Source organism: Podarcis filfolensis (assembly GCF_964270895.1).
Source record: "Podarcis filfolensis genome assembly, chromosome: 1".
Classification (NCBI taxonomy): domain Eukaryota; kingdom Metazoa; phylum Chordata; class Lepidosauria; order Squamata; family Lacertidae; genus Podarcis; species Podarcis filfolensis.
The window spans coordinates 103782278-103808864 of NC_139604.1; the positions used below are offsets into that span (position 1 = coordinate 103782278).

Here is a 26587-nt window from a genome sequence, read left to right on the forward strand (position 1 = left end):
TTCACTTTCTTACATTCCCACCACATATGAAAAAATGTACCATCCTTTTCTTTACATTTCCAGCACTTCTTACACCAAGGATGAAATTCAACATTGTGCAAGTGATCTTCTCATCCTTCCTACTCACTCAGAGATCGAATACTGCAATGCGATGAAGTAAATTGGATAAATTGCATAATGACAGTCAAAATGAGCCACAGCTGACATTAGCAAGGGAAGGCAATTCCACCCAATATCTCCTCCTTGTGAGCATTCTCACTGTCATCCACCCACATGTCTGTGTGAAGAACTGAATCGCAAGATCATTTCTAACCACCTAACCTGGGCATTGTAGCAGTTGGAACTGCTGGAACAGCCTAGGGGCTGGTGCTTTGAGGAGAACTTGCTTCTTTGCCCAACTTAGTACCACTGAGACATCACTGGACTTCCCAATTCTTAGGTTCCAGCCACTATATAGGCTTTCTCTCAGTTATGTGCACTCATGGACACATTGCAGTACAGTGGTACCTCAGGTTACAGACGCTTCAGGTTACAGGCTCCGCTAACCCAGAAATAGCACCTTGGGTTAAGAACTTTGCTTCAGGATGAGAACAGAAACCGTGTGGTGGCAGCGGGAGGCCCCACTGGCTAAAGTGGTACCTCAGGTTAAGAACAGTTTCAGGTTAAGAACAGACCACCAGAACGAATTCTTAACCCGAGGTACCACTGTAAATACATTAGTAGCCAGAGAGAATCCAGAGAGGCTGTTGGGCCCCTAGTGGACAGGAGTAAAAACAAACGCTGAAGGAGAATAAAGAGATTGCAGAGAAACTGAATGAATGATTTGCATTCACCTTCACAATGGAGGATATAGCACAGATCCCAGGGCCTGAACCAACTTTTGCAGGAAGTGAGTCAGAGGAACTGAGGCAGAAAGTGGTGGTGAAATCTAGGCCAAATAGACAAAATATAAAACTGACAAATTGTCAAGTAAAGAAGGCATTCACCGGAGTCTTCTTTAAAAAAACCTCAAGTGCGAAATAGTTTACTTACTAACAAAAATATGTAACTTGCTCCTCAGATCAGGCTCCATACCAGAGAACCAGAAAGTAGGCAATGTAACAACTTTTTAAAAGGGGTGGGGGAATCCAGGGAGATCCTGGAAATTACAGGCTGGTTAGCTTAAAACCTGTCTCAGGAAAACTGGTGGAAAGTATTGCTAAAGATAAAGAAAACAAACAGAGTTGGCATGGCTTATGCAAGTGCAAGTCGTGTATCACAGCCCTATTAGAGTTCCATATTTATATCTTCATACTGCAGATGAAGAAAATGATGTAAACAAACTATGTACAGTACAGGCAACTTGCGCGCGTTCAAAGAATGTGTGGCAGTACATGCGCAGGCTGTTTTCAGACCGGGAAGACCCCATATCGGGGTATAAACATGATGACCTGGAACGCAACCCCTGCACAAAACAGGGGTTCCCTGTACTTCACTCAGTCACAGTTATGGCCTTTTGTTTTCCTTTGATTTATTTGTATACCCTATTGATTTGTTTTGCTGCTGGATTCTAAAAAATCAATAAACAAATATTTTAAAAGAGTTCTTTGAGAGTGTCAACAAGGATATAGAGGTGGGTCCGGCTGGCATAGCATACTAGGACTTGCAAAAAGCTTTCAAACACATACGTCACCAAAGACTTAGCAGTCACAAAATAAGAATCCATCAGTGACAGCCACTAACTTAGATGTCTGTGGAAGAGGACTGGGCAAATTTGTGAAGAATAAGGCAATCAATGGCTACCAGCCATAACAGCTATGCTGGGCCTCCACAGTTGGAGTCAGTATACTTCTGAATACTAGTTGCTGGAAACTACAGGAGGGGAGAGTGTTCTTGTGGCTCAGGTCTTGCTTGTATCTGACTGGCCACCATGAGAACAGCATGCTGGCCTAGATGGCCCATTGGCCTGATCTTATGTTCTTATTTATAGAAAGAGAAATGCTACAAGATAAGCATCATATTACTTGCTAGTTTTGTGGTCAATAATAACTGCCCCAAAAGACTCCAATTTGCTGCCTGCTGTGCTATTTGGCAATCTGTCTGTTCCTGAATGTCCTCTCTCTGTGAATGAGCAGAAGGGCGTCCTTGTCTTCATTCTAATTAATTAAAAACAAACACATCATTGTGCTCCTAAAAAGGGTAAAATGGAGAGCCAAAGAGTAAATCCTACCCCTTGGTTTCCAGTTTCATTTAGGTTTTAACTTAAAACCTCAAAGAGTTCACAATGAATTGAGTGTATGTTGGGTATGATACATATATGCAGCACACACATATACCAATAACTATGATGGTGTGCAAAACAGGGAAGTTCAAACATCTCTGAAGATCAGAAAATAGATTGTAGCATTGGCCCACTAGAACTAAGTTCAGAAGAGCAGTAAATAGGGCAGGCCAACCAGAGTTCACAATACAAATAAAAGGCCTCAAATTATACGGAACTGTTAGTTGGGCTGAATGTTTTCAAGCAATTAAAACACTGTTTCTGGCTTTCAGATCTTTGCAGCTTGTTTCAGTCTTGCTGGTATCCAAAGGGTCGTCTGTTCAACCTCAGGTCTTTTACACAAGGCCCAAGCCTAACCTAATCAGCCTGCAAAAGAAAAGAGTTCTGCATGTGTAAGGGGCCTCCTGGGCACGATACTGATAACAGCACATCTGCATGCAAATATTCATTTACATTGTAATGTGCTTCTGAATCTCATTGAACTGCCTGAATACACCTTCTGATGTAAATGGGAATGTTTATCTGCATCCAAGGCCACTTCTTGTCCATGACCCCAGATATATTAATACATGTATTAACTTTGTTATAGTCCACTTAACCATGTTTACTCAGAACAAGCCCTAATTAATATTAATGGAATTTTCATAGGTTTAAGTATCCTCAGAATGGTAGTCTTTGCGCTGACACCAGAGGTGTGTGTTTTTAGGGTTCACCTTATATTGGTGATTAAGTTGTTTTTAAAATTGTTGTCACTCAGCCTGGGACCTTAGGATGAAGAGTGGGTAATAAATTAACAATAATAGCAGCAACACGTAAAGGTAAAGGGATCCCTGACCGTTAGGTCCAGTCGCGGACGACTCTGGGGTTGCAGCACTCATCTCGCTTTACTGGCCGAGGGAGCCAGCATACAGCTTCTGTATAGCATGACTAAGCCGCTTCTGGCAAACCAGAGCAGCGCATGAAAACGCCGTTGACCTTTCCACCGGAGCAGTACCTATTTATCTACTTGCACTTTGACGTGCTTTCAAACTCCCGTTGCTCAGTCCATGCTCCTGCCGACCTAGCAGCAACACCTACTAGAGCTTTATTGTAACACTCGTGACTTGCAGGCCTACAACGTTGTAGTAAAGTTAGGTTTAGTTGAAAGCTATTCCTTGGTCAAGCAACAAGAGTGAGGCCTTGTGGGTAACCAGCTAGCCACAAGGATCATGGGATATAAGTTCTGTCCCTTTAACCTCAGACTAGCAGGCTCCCAGAGTGTGAGAGATTTACTATGGGAAAGGAAACCCCTTGATTTAATGAAAGCTTTGACACCTGGGTCCGAAGTTAAGTGCATTCCCTCAGTGATGTTATCTGGCCTTGATTGCCTGAGAATGTGAATCTACATAAGTTTCACGGAAAGGGAGGGACCCTTTGATTTGGGCTCTGGGTTCTTAATGAGTCCAGCTGCCAGGGGTTAGATTGATTAGTCCACAAGCTCGTCATTGGCGAATTCAAAAAAATAATCAGGAGTTATGATTGGTTGTGGGGTTCCGACGCTACTTGGAAATTGGGGATAAAAGGCCTTGGAAATGGCTGAGAAGGCGCGCTCTGCAATCCGCCTGGCTGCTGATGTTCCACCTAGTAGCCGTCCTTTCATCCTTTGTAATGGAGAATCGGAAAAGACTTTGAATGCGGACTTTGGAAGGACTCCAACTATTCTATCTATCTCTTAGTTGTGAGTATGTAAGTCAGTTAGATTCTACAATGTCTTTATTTTTCTTACTTGTAACTTGCCAAAGAAGTGCCTGCTATTTTAGCATGTTTTTCTGTTGTTCTTTTAAAATAAATTTTTAAAGAAGAAACTGTTTGCTCTACCGTAGAATTTCTGTCTGCAAGTTTGTGGATACAACTTGTAGAGTGGGGATAGCCAGTGATAACGGGTCACAGCCTACTCCCTGGGTTGTGGTTCTGGGTCCCCGGGAACAGAGGGAGTGGTGGCAGCCCTACCGGGTTTATTTGGTCTTGGTTCTGTAAAATGTAACCACGCCTACCAGCCCTGCTCAAGAAGCCTGGACTGGCCGGAGAGCAAAGACAGGTGAGGGAGGGGCAGGCGGCTGGAGGCGAAGGTTTACCACAAACGTAATTTACACAACTGGGGGCAAAAGCCTGGGATTATTATTATTTAATATGTGAATAAAACCCACATCTTTTAGGAACCATAAATTCACAACTTGACCACCCAAAAAATCCTAACAACCAATTCAGATAAATACAGTCCCTGTAATTTATCAATTAACAGAGATGCCATTTAATCCAAACAAGAAAAAAAATGTTGATATAGAGATCTGACTTCAGAGGGGGCTCTAGGGGCACATCAGAAGATGGCTGACAATAACATTTCTCCGACCCACACGAAGTAATTAGGAGGCTGTGATGGGAGTAAATAGCCTCCCTACCCCCCCCCCAAGGTTGTGGGGGGGGCTGCCCTTGCCTGCTGTGCCCTATACCACCCCCGAATTTGTGGGGATGGGGGCACTAGGTAGAATGCCCTCCTGTGGGATCTCGGCGCTCCTGGACACTGTCTCTGATCCGCGCCACTAGATGCAAGAACTTCAAAAGAATCAATTAGGAGGAAGCGAATGCACATATTTCAAGGAAGGAGGGGGAGTAAAGACTGCTAACTGAAGAGATCTCTGAGAAACAAGACGAGTCGGAGGAACAAGAATAAATCATGAGAAGATACGCCAAGACTCAGTATGGCAAAGGGACTTGATGGGGAAGGGGGAAAAAACTTTCCTTTCTTTCCTCTATGTGATTAAACAAGAATCCCACCCCCCTCACAAGTCAGAAATGTCGTTTTAATGACTTAAGTTGTGGATTTAAGACTGTGTGGAGATAAATTTTCTAACCAAAGCATGTTTTAAGAAGATCGTGGAATGCATAAGAACTTTGGAATGACGCAGTTAAAAATACCGTCGCCATGTTGGCAAGCTCTGTCGGAGGACTTGGGTCTGGGAGGAGGAAGAGAGCTGCTTTTATATTGTGTGTGAGACTCCTCAGAGGGACTCAAGAATGACAGTTTGTGAGATAAATGATGGAAAGAGCAATGTTATTTATGAAAGTGATGATATATGGAAACCATCTCGATATGAGGATTGGACGAACGGAAAAATTCACACAGGATTACAATTGGTGTTTATCTGCTTAAGGAGATTACCAGAAGAGATCATAAGGAAAAAAGAAAAAATGTATGAACAAGATGAGATGTGGAAACAGCAAGATAAGACTGGATAGAATTATGAACTTTATTTGGACTGATTTGGATATTAACGCAGTAGCAAGAAGATGATCGGAATCCCCCTTCGGAACTTGAAATATGGGTCCCCTCAACAAAAATTTAAAATTCGGCTTTGTAATTCGGAATTTATGTGATGTGATTTGATTTGATTGGTCGGTTAATAAAAATTATTTTTTTAAAAAAAAGAGAGATCTGACTTTAACCTGGAGGATCAAACCAACACTACAGCAAATACCTGTCTTCTGAATGTGAATTCCCCAATGCTCTGAAACTACATGGCTTGGACTCACATCAGAGCAGCTAAGGAAGGTGGAGGAAGTCCACAAATGTCTTGCCAAACACAAGGTAGTTGTTTTAAAAGGAAATTCAGAAGCAATACAAAACACAAGTGATTGAGGAGAAGAAGAAGACTTTATTTCTAAACAGCAAGCAACATATACATACCAAGCATGCACTTTTATCTGCCACTTGGAAGCCCTCCAGTCGCCTCAGTTTGTACAGCCCTGCGGCTGATCAGTCCCTGCACTAGTTTCTCAAAACTTCTGCCCAAACCATCCGATTTTATAGATTGCCACCTCCTCCCGATGCCTTGCTCTCCCACAATAATTTCCAACATCAAAGTAGGTTTCCAGCACTATCCTACCAGACTAAGGCAACTGTGTGAGGGGCTTCACCTCCTCCCAGCTGATTAGGATATCAAAAACTGGTCTCAAACCATCAAAAACTTAAGGAGGGGGAGGGAGGGGGAAGGAACAGAGGCAGGAAGGGTAACCATGTTAGATCACTAACTCCGTGATATACATGTTGTCTTCCGGATGGATTTCCCATACAACAAGTTTCACCTTAACGGTTTCACATCTCAATTTCTCCAGTCACTGTCAGAAACAACTTAGTAAATCCTTTCAGAGAAGAATCTAGGAAGTGCCACTTAATGCTTTAGAAACCGTCTGCCTGGTCCTATAAATACATATATATACATAAATGCATACATATATGTATATATGTATATATCCTACATACATGTTCAACTGGTCTACTGCTATCGACAGGAAGATCCATGGGTGCTCCTGGTAGATCACGGTCGATCGCAGAACTCTTATCGATCATGGGATTTAAATAACAGGGAATGAATGTTTGTCATGTATGGCATTTGCCCCCCAAAAGTTCAACCACTCTGCTCTGCTCTGCCTCCGCCCCCCAAAGCTCAACAACTCTGGTCAGTCCTCCCCGCAAAAAGGTCAACAACTCTGATCAATCTTCCCTAAAAAAAACCTTAACAACTGTGGCTCCTCCTCCCTCTAATGTCAATGGGTAGATCACTGCCAGCTTTTTATACTGGGAGTAGATGGCAGTCCTTGGGAGTTGGACGTGCCTGCCATATCGCATCGTACACACACCAACACACGTTTATCTATTTCACTCCAGAAGCAAACAGCCCTTCTTGGTACATCAGCTCCCCCTTCCTTTCAAGCCCACAGAGGAGCCCATTCAGGAAGGAATCGCAAGCGGAGGCGGCGCCCAGAACCCGGCACTTCCCTTTACGCAACGTGAGGAGGGCGGAGAAGTCCGGCCAGAGGAGCCTATGGGGCTTGAAGGAGGCGGGCCTAGCTCGGCGCACGCGAATGCAAACCGAGGAGCTGGAGCGGGAAAGGGGGAGGATTCCGGCACCCGGGCAAGCTTTGCAGCGGTTGAAAAAGCAGCAGGCCGCCGCGCTGGAGCCCAAACCTCTCCAAGAGGCTTCAGTAACTGAGGAGGGCAAGAGCGCGCCCGCGCGCAAAGGGTGCGTTCCCGGAGTCGCCGCCGACTTACCCGCGGAGCCTCCGGCCAGGATCTGGTGGGCCGCTTCGCGCCCAAAGCCCCTGGCTTTCCCCGTCATGGTCACCAGCGCGCGTGGAAGTGGGTGGGAAACCGCGTGGAGCTGCGCCGGTGTCGCGCTGCAGGAGGAGGAGGAGCGGCCCCGCGACTGTCTTGGGAGCGCGTCCGAGGTTGCGCCGCCGGGGAGGTCGGAACCCCTCCTTTTGGGTGGCGGCGGGAGGGGAGGCAAGGCGTCTTCCCCTGGGCTCGGAAATAGCGACGGGGCGGGAAAAGGAGAGGGAGGGGAGTGAGGAGCAGGCGGATCGGAGCCTTGGCAAGAAGCGCCCGCTTTCTCTCTCTCTCTCTGCCCTCCCACCCCCACGAAGTTGGCCGGGGGCGCTCGGCGCTGTAACCTTTAGACCACACGACTGGGACCCGAGCCAGAGCCAGCCCAGGGGCTGGAGCCTCTGCTGCGCAAGGAGGAGACAAATGTGGCAGACCCGGTTCGGTGAATGCCGGGCTTAGCCCTTCTAGAATGTCTAAAAGGACTCCGGTTTCGTTTAGGAAGTTGGGGCGCGAGAATAGAAGACGATCCCCTATAAGTTCCCTTCTCGCTTCGGCTAGCAAGAAAATACCGCCGGGTGTCTACTGCGCTCACAGTGCCGGATTTACATATAAGCTAAACAAGCTATAACTTAAGAGCCCCACTCTCTTGGGCCCCCCCCCAAAAAAAAAATTAAAGGGAAAAAACACCTGGTTGTACATTTCCAAAATATAAGATAAAAAACAAATAAAATAAAACCCACAAACAGCAACAATGTTTTGTGTTGTGTAGGCTCCTATGATGTGATACATATTTTTTTATGCAAATAGCTTTAGATACTTATTAGGTCCATAAATTACCATATAGCATATATTCAACACAAAAAACAGTGACCGTTTGTTGTTGACAAAGGACAGCTGGGCATTATACCTTTAGTAGCTTAGGGCCTCATCAAACCTAAATCCGGCCCTGCACGCTCAACTTGTTTTTGAGAAACGGACTCCCCATTTGTCAGCTGTCTTCTCTCCCCCTACCCCACCGCACCCCCAAGAAAGAGTTTGTACAGTCAGTTCTTTGGGAAATGCTACAAAACAGAGAAAACACGCCCGCACCCCACCAGTACGCTCTCCTATTCTTGCTTCAGACCAGATGGGCTAAGATACCGGTAACTTTGCTGCCTGATGTGGAGTAAGAAATTGCACCCTGACACTTGTCAAATGACAGAGTACCCATGGCTGGTTCAGTTGTTTTAGGAGAGGAGGGAGAAAATGGCAAAGATGCCTGTCCCTCTTCCCTGCAGTAAAAAAAGCACAATAATAATAATTTTCTGCCCTTTCATGAGCAATGAAAATCAGCTACCCAAAGTTGTTGCCTCACACTCCCTGACGGTAGGATTAGCTCTGCTAGTTGGCCCCATTAGGAATTGCTTCCAGACTGCTTTCATAACAAGGAGGTGAGGTCAAACTTTGATAAATAATCAACAGCAGAGTGAGAATGCAAAGGTCTTGTGCATGCATGAGGACACTTGCAAATCTGGCAACATTATCATTAACTGCTTTGAGGGTTTGTTTGTTTGTTTTTACAATCAAGCAATGTATAAATTTTAATAAATAAATCTAACATTCTGTAGGCATAGCCAGTGTGACATGGAGACAGTCAGCCCTTAAGTACACTTGGAGACTCACTATATCTTATCTTAAACTACCTCACAGCGTTGTGAGGATCAAATGTCCCCTGGGCCCAAATGATGTATGCAGTCTAAGCAAACTGGAAATGGATTAAAATGGAATAAACAAAAGCCAATGTAGTATCATGGATATTTTATATTTACATAGAAATTTCTGTGTAACATATATAACAGTTACATATATAAATCCAGTCTAAAAAAACAATTATGAATATAAACAGCAGTTTAAAATAACAGCAGCAGATACATAAAATCGATTTAAATCCAAAACAGGTATCAACTGGGATAAATGATGCTAGATATATCTTAACCACAAAGTTGGCATAAAGGGGGGGGGGGGATAGCTTAAAGCTCTAGCCATCTGCGCCCATAAAGATTCAGCAGAAGTGGCTGTCAAAGAAAAACCACTCAGGAGATTAAACTTTTCAGTAACTGTGTCACCTGAAGACAAAAAAATTACTGTAACTGAAAAACATCAGTTAAATAGTTGCACATACAGTCCATGACAGCTTATGTAATACTCAATTTGTGCTCTGAAGGGAGCTGGCTTCAGGCACCAGGCCCTGCATTAGAAAGATGTCTGGAAACAAATGCTGGCAACATCAACCTTGCCACGACCAGAGGTGGAAAGACATTTGCAGCAGCACAACCTGGCACTTTCTTCTTCTCCAGCTTCAACAAACCCTGTTTATCCCGTATTGGTCTCTACACCCACCACAGGCGCTGTAACCTTCGAATAGTTTGACTTGCCACCCAAAGGTGCACTCCTCCATTGTCTCCCGAGGTAGATGCATGCCATCAAAAAGGTCTTTAAGATACCTCAACATGTACCGTATTTTTCGCTCTATGAGACGCACCAGACGACAAGATGCACCTAGTCTTTGGAGGAGGAAAATAAGAAAAAAAATATTCTGAATTCCAGAAGCCAGAACAGCAAGAGGGATCGCTTCGCAGTGAAAGCAGCAATCCCTCTTGCTGTTCTGGCTTCTGGGATAGCTGTGCAGCCTGCATTCGCTCCATAAGACGCACACACATTCCCCCTTACTTTTTAGGAGGGAAAAAGTGAGTCTTATAGAGCAAAAAATACGGTATATTCCATTACCTTATTTCATGCATTCCTTTTGAGGAGAAGGGGACCCTATTTTGGCAACTACACCAGATCCCCCAACCACTTTAATTTGGCCTTGGCCAATTCATACAATATAACAAGACAGTATACAGCGTGGTGTTAGGGGAGGGGAAGTATCTCTAGTGGGGAAATGTCATGCTCCTACTGGGGTTGAAGATCTCTCCCTCATTGCAGGTAGGATAGGAACCATTGTAATACAGTGCCTCTGATACCCATTCCACAGTCAATCCAGGAGGATAACATGGTCAGTTGTATCAAATTGATATTGAGATATCAAGTAAGAAGTTTGCACTCCCCATGTCATCCACCAGGGCAATCTAGACAGACTCAGGGCAGCATTTAAGTTTTACTCAGAGTAAACCCATTGAAATTCATGAACATGACTAAGTTAGGCCCATTAACTTCAGTGGGTCTACTTCAGTGAGTAAAATGCCACCCTGTTACTAGATTTAAAGCCCACCCTCAACAAAATGGTTCCAGGATAGGTTACAATAATTGTTGACACTTAATCGTCTCCTTGGGCATCCGGTAGGACTTTCAAGTTTCCCGTACTTCGACAAGAACAAAAATTCAAAGGGAAACTTCAAAGTGAAGTTGCTGAGTTGGAATTTATGTGCCTATTTGAGTCTTATCAGATTTGGGCTCAATAGTAACTGGGAGTGACTAACTCTGCAGAAAAAAAATTATTTTCGTAATAAAATCTTGCTTTGCCAACTACTAAACAACTGGGAAATCAGCCCTGAGTGGTCACTGGAAGATCGTGAAGCTAAGGCTCCAATACTTTGGCCACCTCATGAGAAGAGAAGACTCCCTGGAAAAGAAAGATTGAGGGCACAAGGAGAAGGGGACGACAGAGGACGAGATGGTTGGACAGTGTTCTCAAAGCTACCAGCATGAGTTTGACCAAACTGCGGGAGGCAGTAGAAGACAGGAGTGCCTAGCGTGCTCTGGTCCATGGGGTCACGAAGAGTCGGACACGACTAAACAACAACAAACAACTGGGAGCAAAACTTAGTTGAATATATTTATGGTTTATTTAATTTATTTATTTGTACTCTACCTTCTGGAGAAAAACCTTCCCAAGATGACTTTAAAAAGTCAGTTAAATGTGTATTTCAATCTATTTACTGAAACTGCAGCAACTAAAACACTGAAAGCCAGCATAAAACTGTCAATCCATTCCAGCATATTGCCCATTCTTCTGATAAATATACCAAATCAATTATATTCCCTTTCCCCTCCAAGCCATTTTAAGTTCCTTGGCATAATATTTGATTTCCAATTTAAAACACCCGCTTCCTTATCATTTTTTCATGCGGTTCATGATTTGAATCTCATGACAAAAAGCCCAAATCCTGCCTTGCACATGGTGCTGAACAAAACCATTCACCGCAGGCTGAAAGCCTCCAGAACATGAATTTCTGCACTCCTCTTGCCCTAGTGTGCTTTATTAAACAAATAAGCCCCCTTCTTTCTCTATCAGAAGCTAAACCTGCTCCACATACCCCAAGTTTCCTTCAAATCAGTGCCAAAACTTCCCCTTTCCTGAAATATTTCAAGGCGTCTGAAATAAACTTGGAGTCGAGAGTGGATTTCATGCTCTTTATTCAACTCATAGTGGTGAGGAGGGAATGAAAGTCCCTTCAAAGTATCAGCTTTATATACATTATTTACACAATGGGCTGCACGTGATTGGCTAATTCCGGAATTCTCCTGTAGGCCAATCAGGTTGTGGATTCACTTCTATCTGGAGCTGGATTGGGTGGCTCCTGCCGACCAATCATACTGCTGCATTGTTCTAGGACCAATCCGACTGCTGCAGTCTGAATCCTATTGTTCTAGGACCAATCCGACTGCTGCAGTTTGGATCCTATTCAACTCAGTACATAACAGCGTCCCACCCACTCACAGCAACCAAGGCCCCATCGTTGTTAGCCTTTCTGCTCGTTGGTTCACCCTGTGAGATTTTATTGTGCAGGTCTGAGCATAGAGATAGGAACTGTAGAGTAACGAGTCTGCTGCTGGGACACAGAGCTTCCCAGTTTCTTTCCCTGGCTCCTGTCGGGTGGAAGTGTAAGCTGCCCATAGAAAACAACGGAGAAACTCAAGTTTAAGCTACAAAAGGGAGCAACAAAGAAAGGGGCTTTTGCTCTTTTTAACTGAGGAAATGGGGAGGAAAAAAATACTGTGGAAAACGTGAGAGTTTTTTCTTAGCTAAAGAAGAGTGTTTAAAGATTTTTATTTATTTTTTTAAACCTAGCATGCCAGTTCAGTTTCCTTCTCCTTTATTCTCCATGGCAACAGAGGAGCAGTCACCCTGGGAGATTGAGGCAGCTAGCACATTCCTAAAATCCTTGCACCGAGCGCACACCCACATCCACAAGTGGACAAGCGGCTAATGTGGCCTAGCACTTACCCTGTTCGGCATATGGAGCTCAGCCTAACACACCTCACAGGGTTGTTGTTAGGATAAAACTGGGAAGGGCAGAAACGCTTCTGAAAGGAAACTTCACAGGGCCGGATTTATGTTTGATGAGGCCCCAGCTACTGAAGGTAATGGGGCCCTTTCTATGTCCAGCTGTCCTTTGTCAACAACAAATTGTCACTGTTTTTGTGTGTGTTAAATATATGCTATATGGTAGTTTATGGACCTAATAGGTATATAAAGCCATTTGCACATGCAGAATGTAGGCACCCTATACCGTGGTAACTTGGGTTAAGTACTTAATTCCTTCCGGAGGTCCATTCTTAACCTGAAACTGTTCTTAACCTGAAGCACCACTTTAGCTAATGGGGCCTCCTGCTGCCGTCACACCGCTGGAGCACGATTTCTGTTCTCATCCTGAAGCAAAGTTCTTAACCTGAGGTACTATTTCTGGGTTAGCGCAGTCTGTAATCTGAAGCGTATGTAACCCGAGGTACCACTGTATATAGAAATGAGCAAACCAGGGATATTTTAGGGAGCAGGCTAGCCGGCGGGGCCCATTACTTACATCATAGGAGCCTACACAACACAAAACACTGTTGCTGTATGTAGGTTTTACTTTATTTGTTGTTGTTTTCCTTATATTTTGGAAATGTACATCCAGTGGTTTTCCCCCTTAAATTTTTTTGGGGGGCCGCAAGAGAGTGGGGCCCTAAACTATAGCTTGTTTAACTTATACATAAATCCCCAACGAATAAAGACCCGCATTAGAACACAGCAAAAGGTGCCCTGCTTTGGTTGTTGCGGGGACAGAGAAAGAGTCGCCCTGCAACCACAGCGACGCGCAATCCCGAGAGTCCTCCGCCCCCTCCCTTTCCACTTCCGCCTTGAGGGCTCTGCTTTCTAAAGGATTCCGGAAGTGGGCGGGTCGCGCGAGTCTATGATCCTGAGGGCTCGGCGCTGGGCGGCGGCGGCGGCAGCAGCAGCAGCAGCTGGAGGGAGCGGCGCCTGCACGCAGAAGGAGTGTCTTCTGAACCTCGCGCGTGTTTGGCAAGCTCTGGGCGGTACCGGCTGGAGAAAATAAAATAAAATAAAAGGTAACGGCAGCCTTTCCCCGAGGCTGGATCCTTGGTGTTCTGTTACTTCCAGCAGTTATAGGATTGCTTATTTGGCACTTGTTTGGAAGCCCCGCAGCTTAAATTGGCTGATGCTGTTTGCAAGAGCCTCATAGGATGGGAGCAATGGAGGAGGAGAAAGAAGGGGGAGTGCAGGGTGTTGTCTCCTGCGCTGTCCCTAATAATAAAAATACATGTAATAGTAAAGTGGAATCTGCAGTCTCCGCTTGACTTGCATGGCGTTTATCCTATTAAAAGTGGATCCCCGTTAGTCTTACCCCCTCACTGAGAAATACAGTACGCTGATAGTAACCTGAGTTTCTTTTAGACTCTAAAGTCTGGAGTAAGTTTTCAAGGGTTCTCAGCTTAAATATCACTTTGGCTGCGCAGTCAAAGTGGTTTAAAAGGAAAGTAGCGACATTCTCTCCATCTCTGCACATATTTCAAAGTCTGATTCTTCGTGGAACAGTAATTGTCAGGACAGACTCGGACATTACCTTTTTACCCGCACAAGAAAATTTAATGCAGCTCCCAGTCTAGCTTGACCACAGACTTCTAAATTCACAGTTTGAGAACTGGAGTTCCATAGGTCTGTCAGCGTGTAAAATCGTGCTTTCTTCCTCTTACCCACCTCACACTCGGCTTGGTGTCAGCATCTGAATTACCTCCTCCCACTTCAGTGCTTGTGGGAATAGATCATGAATTTGGTGGAGTAGTGTGATTCTGCTGTTCTGGTTTGCTTGGTAAGAAAGTAATAAGATCCCTGCTGGGTCAGAACAAAGCTCTATCGAGTCCACTATAGTGTTTTCACATTAGCCAACCAGATACCTATGAGAAGCCCACAAAATAGCTCTTTCCTGCATGTGATCCACAGCAAGTGATATTCAGAAGTGTTCTGTCTCTAAAGTAGTAGCATATAGCCATTATGACCAGTGGTCACTGATAACTTTATTTTTCATGAGGTCTTTATTGGCCACCACAGGCATTTGAAAGTCTTATAGATTGAAAAACTCAGCTGTTACTTGTTGACACCCGTCTGTCTCAGGAGACAATGGAAGAGTGTTCCTTCGGGGGTGAAAAACAGGGCCTCCTGTGGCTGCAAAGATTGATATGAAAAAGACATGTTTTGTTGCAGTTGGGGCAGATGAAGGCATCCAGCTGTGTTACTACAGGTGCATCATGGCGTTTCTTCTCTCTGCACTGCTCCCAGTGCTAATTTATCCTCTGGGCACTTCTATGGATACTGTGGTTGTCTGCAAGGATTCCCATAAGGCAAAGTGAATGTTACCAGCCTTCATATCACGTTTGCAGACAGCTTTGTCATCTGCAGTCAGTTTTGACAGTATCCTGTGGGATGTTGGGAGCAAGGAAGTGGGGTCAGGCAGCACATAATTCCTGGGCACAGATAGTTGTCAAGAGTTCAAATGGCACACTGGTTATGTGGTTATTCAAAGCCAGCTGGGAGGCCATTTGAAACGCTTCCATAACAAATAGAGAGGCTATAGTGTGCATGGAACGTCCACATTCTCCAGCAAAAACTATGTTTTTATTGCTCTTGTACTGGTGTACATGTTGGATTGTTACGTTCTCTGGAATTGTGATATATTCTGCTAAATTTGATTGTTTTTCTTTTTATTCTGGCCTGCATGTCAGACTGGATCTGGATCTGAGAGACTTCCAGATGGAAGGAGTTACTTTGATCAGATTATTAGAAGGGCTCAAAGAGGCCCCCTTAGAGGAAAACAGCTTAGACGAATGGGAAGGGGTAGGGGCTGAAAGATAAACCAGAGTCCTTTTGTTAAAGAAAATAATAATAAAATAGATGAATAGGGAAAAAATGTATCCTGTTACCAGCTAGCCTGATCAATTTTAACTTCTTGAGGGAGATTCTGTCTTGTCTTATATATTGCTGGAATGATGAAATAGTTGCTCTAGTTCCAAAGTACTGATAGTAGATCAATGTATTTCAGAGATCTTTCTTGAAGTAGATCACTACAATAGTGTATTTTCTGTCTTTCCTTCTCCTACTTTCTCCCCATTAAATAGTGTGGGATGATGCCCTCACTGTGTTGTGCATTTCTCCTTGCCATCTTGAAAACAGGTGTCTGGGTTGAGCTGGTGTTTGAAAATCACGTTCTGAACTTGTACTTGTATCTAATTGCATTCTGTAATCTTGGTGTGTTCAAAAGAAATATTACATTACAGGCAAGGCTACAAAATAGAAAGTTTAAAAAAATAGTTTGTTTTTTCTTTTACAAGCTAAAAAGACATTTAAACTGAAGTTCTCAAAGTGATTTGCACAAGAAAACTCAGAATAATTAACAAGCACATTTTTATATAATTTTTGCTAAGAATGGTTCTCAAAGTGAGGCTGGCATCCTTTAAAATCTGAATTAGGTGCTACAGACAACATATGATGTATGACACCCTCCTCCAATCATTTTTTGCATGCATGTCTAACCAGGAAAGAAACTACCCTTCTTCCACTTCCAATTTGTGCTCAGTACTGTATTTTGAAGGTGCAAGAAGTCAAAAGCTTGTTTTTCACAGGCCTTCATCTTCCATGTTGTTCCTCACTTCCACATCTTTAACTATTCTGTAAATACCGTATTTTTCGCCCTATAGGACGCACTTTTTCCCCTCCAAAAATGAAGGGGAAATGTGTGTGCGTCCTATGGGGCGAATGCAGGCTTTCGCTGAAGCTTGGAGAGCGAGAGGGGTCGGTGCGCACCAACCCCTCTCACTCTCCAGGCTTCGGGAAGCTATCCTTAAGCCTGGGGAGCCCGCGTGAGTTCCTGCAGGGCTCCCTAGGCTGCGGATAGCAGCCTGCTTGCCCGGAGCATGGGGCGCCCTGAAGCAGAGCGCCCCGCGCTTCAGGAAGCTATCCGCAGCCTGGGGAGCCCTGCGGGAGTTCCCGCGGCTGGGGGGGGGGAATAATTTTTTTTTCTTTATTCCCCTCCCCAAAAAACTAGGTGCATCCTATGGGCCGGTGCGTCCTATAGGGCGAAAAATACGGTAAATGATTCCTTCTCTTTCATTTTATGGCCTTCAGTTAGACATGCACGAGCAAGAGATTTGCAGGATTCTTAATTTTATTTTTAGTTAATTGGGGGTGGGTGAATGTTCTCTCTCTTGCATCCTTCTTTGATTTAAAACCAGGAGAGTTTGGGAATCCAAGTGAATTTAATTTGAACAGAAAGAGAGTTGGAATCCTCATCATAGTCATCCACCCATCAGTAATTGGGTAAGGAGCAGAATTCTTATGAGTATCAAATCACCAGATAATGGTTTGTTTCCCCTCCCATCTGGATTAAAATATTGGCAGTGGTAGCTGCCAAATACACGAAGAAATGGAGCAGTGAGTTCTTGCAAAGATCTGACACTAGTAGCTCGAAACTATTATTTTCATTTTCCCCATAACCAGGGAAATTTGTCTAACTGTTCTGGTTTAAAATTTCTGTGGCTTTATGGGAAGGGAGAATTAAATGGGAATAAATTCCAATATTGTTACTTTTTGTACTTGATGGTACTTTTGTTCTAGCCACTCTTGATAGATGCTGTGGAAATTTATAGCACAGTATATTGCAACCCCAGAGTCGGCCACGACTGGACCTAATGGTCAGGGGTCGCTTTACCTTTATATTATAAATTATTATAGCATTCTAAAGAAACACAAACACTGTTTGCTGCACTTCATGCATCTGAAACATTTTTTAATATGAATTTGAATAGATGGCTTTGAAACTCACCAAATAAACATTGTTGTGGCTGATCTGGACATTTGAATTTATTTATTTTTTAAGAGGCAAAATCCCAAATGTGCTTTTAAAGATCAAATAAAAGAAAAAATATCAGGGCGGTGGGGAGGCAGGGGCTCCAAGTTTGATTACAAGTTGGGTAGCTTTTTTCAACTTGAGGGCCACACTCCAAGTGAGCATAGTCAATATTTGCACAAGTGCTCCCCCCAGGACATACAGCACACAAGCAGACCACACCTCCACATTCGCTACACATAGGACACACAAACAAACGCACTCACCAGACATGTGTATGGAAACACATAAAAAATAAAAGTTTATTATTTAAAAAATGAAAGATGGTGCTATAGTACTTGTAGCCACTAGATGGAGCTATGCGCCAACAGTGTGTATCTAATCACCTTTTCTTAGGTCTAGAATCACATACTTGAGGCACATTCCTTTGAAATCTGGGAGGCTAACAGGTTGAGGATGAAGACATAGGAATATTGTTGGAACAAGTGGGGATATCTGAGCCTAATATTTCAAAATTGTATGTCATACAGTACAGTGGTACCTCTGCTTACGAACTTAATCCATTCCGGAAGTCCGTTCTTAAACCAAAACCGTTCTTAAACTGAGGCGATTCCATTCTTAGACCGAGGTAAAGTTCTCAAACCAAGACACTATTTCCGGTTTTGCAGAGTTTGTAAACCAAATCGTTCTTAAACCTAACTGTTCTTAAACCGAGGTACCACTTTATTGTGAACTGAATGAAGAGCACTTACCTTATTCCTGGTCTGCATCCTAGGATCTCTGAGCAAGTTTAAATAAAGTCAATACAGCATCATATATTTCTAGGGAAAATACAATAAAAGATAACACAAGATCAAATTCTGATAACTGTGGTGATAATGTGCGAAGTCCTGAAACGAGAGCCAGATTTTCACCTGGCACCTGAATGCCAGTAGTGAGGGTACCCATAAAAAGGGAAAATAGTGGGAATTTCAAGCATTGCCAAGCAATATGCATAGACTCCAAGAGATGTTTTGAGAGCCAGCATAAATTGACAAAATGTGTGGTTTTATTGTTATTCAGTGGTGTGGTTGGCCGCTGTGGAAACAAGTGTTGTAATCCGGGCTTTTTTTCCAGCTGGAACTCAGTTCTGGCACCTCTCAGGTTGGTGCCATTGCCATTCTAAGAGAACAAGATGCTCATGCTAAGTTCTGACACCTCTTTTTCTAGCAAAATAGCACTGGTTGTATTTGATGGGCCTTTGGCCTGATCTAGCCAGCTTTTTTTAGGTACTTGCATACATGGAAAGGCAATTCTGCTTGTACAAGGCCTCACTGCCAAATTCTTCTGAATTATTGGCCCACTGACCACCCTCTCCATCCCATGCTAGTCTGTGAGGGGGGTCTGTCCATCTCAGAAGTAGCTTTTCAAGCGACAGAGAATTCTAGTGCATGGGTAGGCAAACTAAGGCCTGGGGGCCGGATGAGGCCCAATCGCCTTCTCAATCCGGCCCACGGATGGTCCGGGAATCAGCGTGTTTTTACATGAGTAGAATGTGTCCTTTTATTTAAAATGCATCTCTGGGTTATTTGTGGGGCCTGCCTGGTGTTTTTACATGAGTAGAATGTGTGCTTTTATTTTAAATGCACCTCTGGGTTATTTGTGGGGCATAGGAATTCGTTCATTTCGAACCCCACCCCCCCAAAATATAGTCCAGCCCCCCACAAGATATGAGGGACAGTGGACCGGCCCCCTGCTGAAAAGGTTTTCTGACCCCTGTTCTAGTGGGATGAAGAGGCAGAAAGCATAAGAAGGATTCTGGTTGCTCTTTTCTGGATCCAGTCCAGTAGCTTCAGCAGTCACTTGGAGGCTATGTGTATTAACTGAGAAGTGCATGAAATTCCCCGTCTACACTTCCAATTTGCGACGTTCTCTAGGCCTTCATATGAAAGTGTACAACTGGTGACATTTACTTATGTTTGCAATGCTGTTTTTAGAAATCATATTAATTATATTTAACCATTGAACCGGCAGGGTTGGAATTTGCTGCTTCACATATGGGACATCTTTTTTATATCAAGTGCTATATTACAAAGACAGTGCCAAAATAATACTGCTTTAGTGAGGAAGGAATTTCTTATTAGCAGTGAAGCTTCAAAAACCTGCAACTATGTCATAAAGGGAACGTCTTTGAGCTGAGACTCCAGTAATTCATGTCTGTCACACACAGTCTAGGTGACCTAGATTTGACTAGCACTATTGTAGTGTAATTATGCTTCTGAGCTATATCTGATACCCCAGAAGAAAGGTGTAAAGTTTATTTTCAAAGGTTATGGATTTGGTTGAGTCATGTCATTGTGCAGCATACAGAACAGGAATCTGCAGAAGTCTGCACTGATATTTATGCAAGTATAAACGAACACATTCAAGCTTCAAGGAACAGTGTGAAATGCAAGGCAGGGAAAGGTAATGTTTTGACATTTGTCAAAGTGATTGAACAAAGCAACTTAGAATTCTGTTGAAATAGTACCTTTTTCCTTGTTCGGGTTGTCTTTGATGGATGAAATAAATTTGAGCTTCTCACTTGGACATTATTGGCTTGCAGAGATTAGCCATATGGATTTTCTTTTTCATTTGAACTCTGTAGTACAGTATTGCACAACTAATAGGGAGGTTTTAAGAGTACTTAAAGCAAACTGTTCATGAAAATGAGGCAGGAGGAACCTGTGGCCCTCGGGATATTGGACTGCACCTTCCATCATCCTGAGTGCTGGCCATGTTGGAGAACCATAGGTTCCTCATACCTGCTCTGGTAGGTATCAAGGGTTAGAATGGACTCCAAAAATACTCCCACTATTCCACTACCATCTAAGGCAGTCTCTTCCACTAATAAGCAGCTCACACTATAAGGAAGTTTTTCTTAAGGTTTAGTTGAAATCATCGAATTGCAGAGTTGGAAGGGACTACGAGGGTCATCTAGCCCAACCCCCTGCAATGCAGCATTTTTTTGCCCAAGGTGGGGCTCAAACCCACAACCCTGAGATTAAGAGTCTCATGCTCTACCAACTGAGCTATCCCAGGTCATGCCCTTTTCATTACATGTACTTATAAAACCTGCAGGGGGCAAGAACTACTGGAGAGAGCCTCCCTTTTCTCACATAAGAAGACATCTTCTATAGTGATGTCACATGTATTTTAATACTTTGTTTGAAGCCACCCAGGGTGGCTGGGAAGACCCAGCCAGATGGGTGGGATATAAACAAATTATTATTATTATTATTATTATTATTATTATTATTATTACTATTGTCATCTAGGAATCCTGCACATGTGTGCTGCTTTTGTCACATACTATTTTTAATCATGTGCAAACTTAATTTATAGATTAGTTTTTCAAACTGTCTTCAATCAGGTTGCAACGCTGGGTACAGTACACTGCTTAATATTTAGTTCATCCAAATGCATTTGGCGTGTATGAGTTCTTATTATGTATTGGAGAAAACAGGTGCTCATGTCAGTAAGTAAAGCCGCCCAGGCAGCTCCTCCGGGCATTGCTGGGGTACAATATTGGCTGAGTTGCCTGGGACTGATAGGAGTTGGGAGCCGGACAACACCCAGAGCCCCACGTTCTCCAGCCCTGCTTTATTCATTAACATCTAGGGAAATAGGTACTAAAACTACCTATTACTAGTTAATGAGGAATGGAATATGCTATTATAACTTCAGCATGTGCCCTTTGAGAGACCCTTTAGGAAAGAAATGGAGTAAACTGCAGAGTTATGAGTTGTAGCAAGAGTTAGAGTTACTTTTTCGTGGAATGGATATAGAAGAATAACACAGGTTATCCCACACCCCCAAGATTTGAATTATTAGCACTGAAAATAGATTATAGTGTCTTTTTTAAAAAAATTAAATAGTAACAGTTGGAGCTAGCCTATTGTCTGAATAAGCTCCAATAAGATTTTACTGAAAAAAGCTTTAGAGGGTTCAAGGTAGTGGAAAAATTTCTTTCAGTACATCCTAGTAAAGATCCTGTTTAAAATAGATGACACCCTGTCATGTTCAGTAACGCATCCGTCATCAACTTCATTCTAATTCTTTTAGCTGAACAATTTCATTCAAGCTTGTAGCTTGTCTTGTCAAGCCACCAAGAGCTTCATTACTTTGCCATCAAGCATAGAATTACACCAGCTGTTCCTAAATGTTGTTCAGCTGCATTTTAATTTTAACTATTTCTTCAGCTAACTGCTCTGTGTGTGTGCATGTGCCCCAGTGTTTGTTTGTTTGCTTGCTTTGCTTGCCTGTTTCTTTCTTAAAGGGTGGCTATCAAAACATTTCCAATTACAGAAGTTTCTAATTATGAAATCTAGCCTAAAGAGTGTCTTAACAGTCATGTAACTCTCTTAGAAATATTGTCACCCTGATTCCACATTAATAGTTTGCCTACCATAGCACAATGCACTGATTTGGCTGGTATTGGGCAAATATGGTACCCCACTTCCCGTTATAAAGGCTTCACATCAGACCTTGGAGATATAACCAATGTGCTGGTGTAGTTTTGCGTCTTTGGTGGGCAAAATGCCTTTAGAATGCAGATTTGACCAGTTAGTCCCCATTTTGCCTTGCTGGATCCCTTTGGTGTCCTGTGCTGGGCCAATCAACGCCTTTTGCTGCACTGCATTTTGAAAAGTTGGAGGCATGATGGTACTGATGGTGGTTGGGGCAGTTTTCAAAGTAAAAGGTAGAGGTAAAGGACCCCTGGACAGTTAAGTCCAGTCAAAGGCAACTATGGGGTTGCGGCGCTTATCTTGTTTTCAGGTCGAGGGAGCCAGCGTTTGTCCACAGACAGCATTCCGTGTCATGTGGCCAGCATGACTAAACCGCTTCCGGTGCAATGGGACACTGTGATGGAAACCAGAGCGCATGGAAACGCCATTTACCTTCCCGCCACAGCGGTACCTAGTTATCTACTTGCACTGGTGTGCTTTCGAACTGCTAGATTGGCAGGAGCTGGGACAGAGCAATGGGAGCTTACTCTGTTGTGGGGATTCGAACCACCAGCCTTCTGATCAGCAAGCCCAAGAGGCTCAGTGGTTTAGACCACAGCGCCACCCGCATCCCCAGTTTTCAAAGTACAGTGGGAGGGTTAAGCTGCAACTGGTTCAAACAACATTTGATAAACCTGCTTTTTCAGGTTTTAATTATCACAAATCTGTGCATGTTCAAGAGTTCAGGTGTTAACTCTGTATGATTTCAAGTGCAAGTTCTTAAGCAGAATTTAGATGCACCTAACTTGCTGTGGAGGGACGCGGGTGGCATATAAAGGTTAACAGACTGTATAGATAAGCGTATGGCTGAATGGCCTTCAGGATCAAAGGCAAAGAGATATCAAGAGTTAGAGGCTAGTTTTTAGCTTCTGTCGTATGAAATAAGAGGTGGAGAATGCAAACTGGACAGGCTTGATGATTGCCAATTATGATGGTCATATGCCTAGCCATACCTGGGACCAAAACCATAAAAGCCAAGCATATATTTTACCTGTTTAAGAAAAGTGGATGGAGGGGCACACAACACTGAACGTAGCTATAAAACCCCAATAAAAAGAACACAATGGTAAAACTCGGTATAAAAATAACATACAAGCAAATAGCAGACACACACTGTAACTTTACTATAATTTTCTATATTATTGCCCACTAAACTTGACTTCTTGCAGCCAACATCAAAAGATCCTTGGATCGTTGACATGCAACCCAACACTTCTCCTCCTTAATCTATCTTTACATTGTAGCAAAGCCTTCTCCCCTCCCTCCATTTCATTATGCTGTATATTTTGGTTTGTAAATGGGAAGTGTATTTCTTGAACAAGCATATTCCTTAAATAGAAATTCCAGAAGAGTGCCCTATGGCTAAAAATAAACTGTGGGGTTGAAGCCCTAGATAAAATTTAAGCCTGTGTATATATATAAAAAATTGCTAAAATGTCACAGTAATGAAAAGTCAGAAAATAAATTATGTCTGTTATTAATTTTTGAATTGTATTCAAACACAGAAATTTGTAGCATAGACAAAAACTGATTACAGAGAGATAAAATTCAATTTTATTCTAGGGTAATTGTTTTATACATTTTACATTTATTTATAAGATTAGATGAGGCTTGGAATTCTCAATATAAATCACAGTATGGTCCCGGTGGATGCCAAGGTCAGAGCATGACAAGCCTCGCTTAGAAAACACATTACTTTTGAGGGAAATAAAAAAATGAATAAAACGAGAGAGGAGATCTGTTGCCCTCCTCATGACATACACTCAAGTTTTATCACAATTTGAAGAACGAGGCAGCTTGAATAAGCAGTGAGATATATCTATTTCAGGCAGGACTTTTCTCAAGCCAGTATTCGCCAGAACTCAGTTCTGGTACCTCTCAGGGGACACCATTGTCATTCTAAGAGAACAAGGGAAGTGTTTGTGGTGAGTTCTGGCACCTCTTCTTCTAGAAAAATAGCACTGATTTCAGGGAACATATATATATGATAGTAAAGGTAAAGGGACCCCTGACCATTAGGTCCAGTCGTGGCCGACTCTGGAGTTGCGGTGCTCATCTTGCTTTATTGGCCGAGGGAGCCAGCGTACAGCTTCTGGGTCGTGTGGACAGCATGACTAAGCCTCTTCTGGCGAACCAGAGCAGCGCACGGAAACGCCATTTACCTTCCCGCCGAGCGGTACCTATTTATCTACTTGCACTTTGACGTGCTTTCGAACTGCTAGGTTGGCAGGAGCAGGGACCGAGCAACGGGAGCTCACCCCATCGCAGGGATTCGAACCGCCGACCTTCTGATCGGCAAGCCCTAGGCTCTGTGGTTTAACCCACAGCGCCACCCGTGTCCATATATATGATATGGCACCATAAATAATAGTGGAGAGGGGAAACATAGACAGTTGCCTTACACAGAGTTAGACCATTGGTCCATCTAGCTCAGTATTGTCTACACTGACTGGCAGCTGCTCTCCAGGGTTTCAGGAAGGATTCTTTTCCGATTCTCCCTGGAGATGCCATGAATTGAACCTGGAATCTTCTGCATTCAAAGCAGAAGCTCCCTTCATTATTTGTCTAACATCAACCAGCAATTGCTGATCTGCATTGTCTGGCATTGGTGCAACTCCTTTCTGGGTAGCTTGCAAGAAGTAGGCAAAAAGTGTGTAGAAATGTAATATGCAGAAATTTATGGTTGTCCACCTGTCCAGACTTCATCAACTCTTGAATTAATGCTGTTTAAAGAGGTAGCAGCAGTAGACCTATTCACTACCTTTGCCTATTTCCCTTCCAACTATACAATGCTGCTTTTCTGAGGAGTCTTCTCTTCTGCAGTGTGCCCTAATGATACACACGCAGACGTTTTAAGGTACAGATGATAGAGCTGCTTTGTTCCCCTCATTTGATGCAGAAGAAGTAAATAAAAGTAAAGGTGCTGTCCAAAGTAAATATAAGTGATTAAAGGGTGCCTGCGAGTAAAAGCCATCTTAATCTCTAATTAGCATTGTATTTAACAGAGCTTCTTTAATGCATTTTTAAATAGTTCTTTACCAGTATGGTGTGCTTTATATCTTCTTCTCTAATATATGATGTGTCCACATTTCAGCATGTTTCTTGTCAACAGAGTTTCTTGTGTGAAAGATATTCAGATTGCTGTGGGTTAGGAGGTGTTCGTTCCAACTTTGCCTGCACAAAGAGGTTCTTTGGAGATTATCTCTTTATTTGATTAGGATAAATTTCAACTTAAAATAATAAAAGGGGGGGACGACCAAATTTGCTTTCATACTCCTCGTGGAAACCAAAGCTTCTCAAGACAAAGTATCATGGGAGAGTAAACTTTATGGCTGGCAAATGCGACTCTTCCTTTGTATTCTATTCCAAATTTGCAATTACAATTTTTTAGTAAAGGAAGCAAAGTTCAACTATGGGGGAAGTTCAGAAAGTGAACTTTCCCAGCTCAAAAATATTCACTCCAGGCAAGCCCAGACCCTTCCGAATTTGGGCTTGAGCCTGATTTGCCTCATTTTGAGGTTTGCTGCCACAGCTGCTGCCAAATCTTCCTTTCTGCTAAACTTTCAATTCCTGTTCTTTTCGTGAAACGTGGGGGGCCTGTTGAACCTCATGTTTCTCAGTAAGCTTTGTGGAATGAGAAATTACGAAAGCAATCTTTATAAAGCCTATCACAGTTACTATCTAGGAAGAGGGGATATTTAATAGAAAGTCACTTGCCTATTTTTTTGGGTGGGGGGGTGAACCTGTGATCTGCCAGTTGTTGCTGGACTACAACTCCCACAATCCCTGGCAATGAGCTATGCTGTCAGGCGCTGGTGTAAGTTGTAGTCTACTCTAAAACATGCGGAGTCCCACAGCTTCCTATCCACAGCCTAGAGGAAACAGCAGCTCCAGATCTGTATGGTCTCCAGTGTTTACTCTGGCCATTCCAGGACCGGATCTTCCACAAGATGAAATAATCACTTCCAACTCAGTTTGGAAGTTTTTTTAAAAAAGGTTTCATCTCCTACTATTAAAGGCAAACAGCCTTCAGAAGAGTGTGCCCTTGAGAAAACTTCTATGCTGCCAGGAGTTGATAACGCGGGAGTTGATAACGGTCAAGGAAGCCAAACAGTTCCACTGGCTTGAATTAAGCATACCTTATATATATTAGTATGGGACGTGGGTGGCGTTGTGGGTTAAAACACTGTGCCTCTTGAACTTGCTGATCGAAAGGTTGGCGGTTCGAATCCCCACGACAAGGTGAGCTCCCAATGTTTGGTCCCAGCTCCTGCCAACCTAGCAGTTCGAAAGCATGCAGTGCAAGTAGATAAATAGGTTCCGCTCCGGCAGGAAGGTAAGCAGCGTTTCTGTGCACTGCTCTGGTTTCACCAGAAGCGGCTTAGTCATGCTGGCCACATGACCTGGGAAAACTGTCTGCAGAAGTGGACAAACGCCGGCTCCCTCAGCCAGTAAAGTGAGATGAGCGCCTCAACCCCAGAGTTGTTCGCGACTGGACTTAATTGTCAGGGCTCTCTTTACCCTTTACCTATATATATTAGTATAAACATCTTCA

General features: G+C 43.3%; 2 protein-coding genes across 6 annotated transcripts in view; one reads left to right on the forward strand and one right to left on the reverse strand.

Annotated features, from left to right (window-relative positions):
* SLC25A21 (solute carrier family 25 member 21) overlaps positions 1 to 8024 on the reverse strand; it is a 274572-nt gene extending 266548 nt beyond the window's left edge. For all 4 annotated transcript variants that reach the window (XM_083619563.1, XM_083619564.1, XM_083619562.1 and 1 more), the window contains exon 1: positions 7350 to 8024. In XM_083619563.1, the coding sequence (XP_083475689.1) occupies positions 7350 to 7416 (67 nt within the window). In that variant the 5' untranslated portion in view covers positions 7417 to 8024. The remainder of the gene's footprint in view (positions 1 to 7349) is intronic.
* Positions 8025 to 12609: 4585 nt separating this feature from the next.
* MIPOL1 (mirror-image polydactyly 1) overlaps positions 12610 to 26587 on the forward strand; it is a 187970-nt gene continuing 173992 nt past the window's right edge. Inside the window, exon 1 of one of the 2 annotated variants that reach the window (XM_083616858.1) lies at positions 12610 to 12746. In XM_083616858.1, the coding sequence (XP_083472984.1) occupies positions 12726 to 12746 (21 nt within the window). In that variant the 5' untranslated portion in view covers positions 12610 to 12725. Of the gene's footprint in view, positions 12747 to 13516; positions 13716 to 26587 lie in introns of those variants that run through there. The other variant, XM_083616859.1, reaches the window with a different exon arrangement.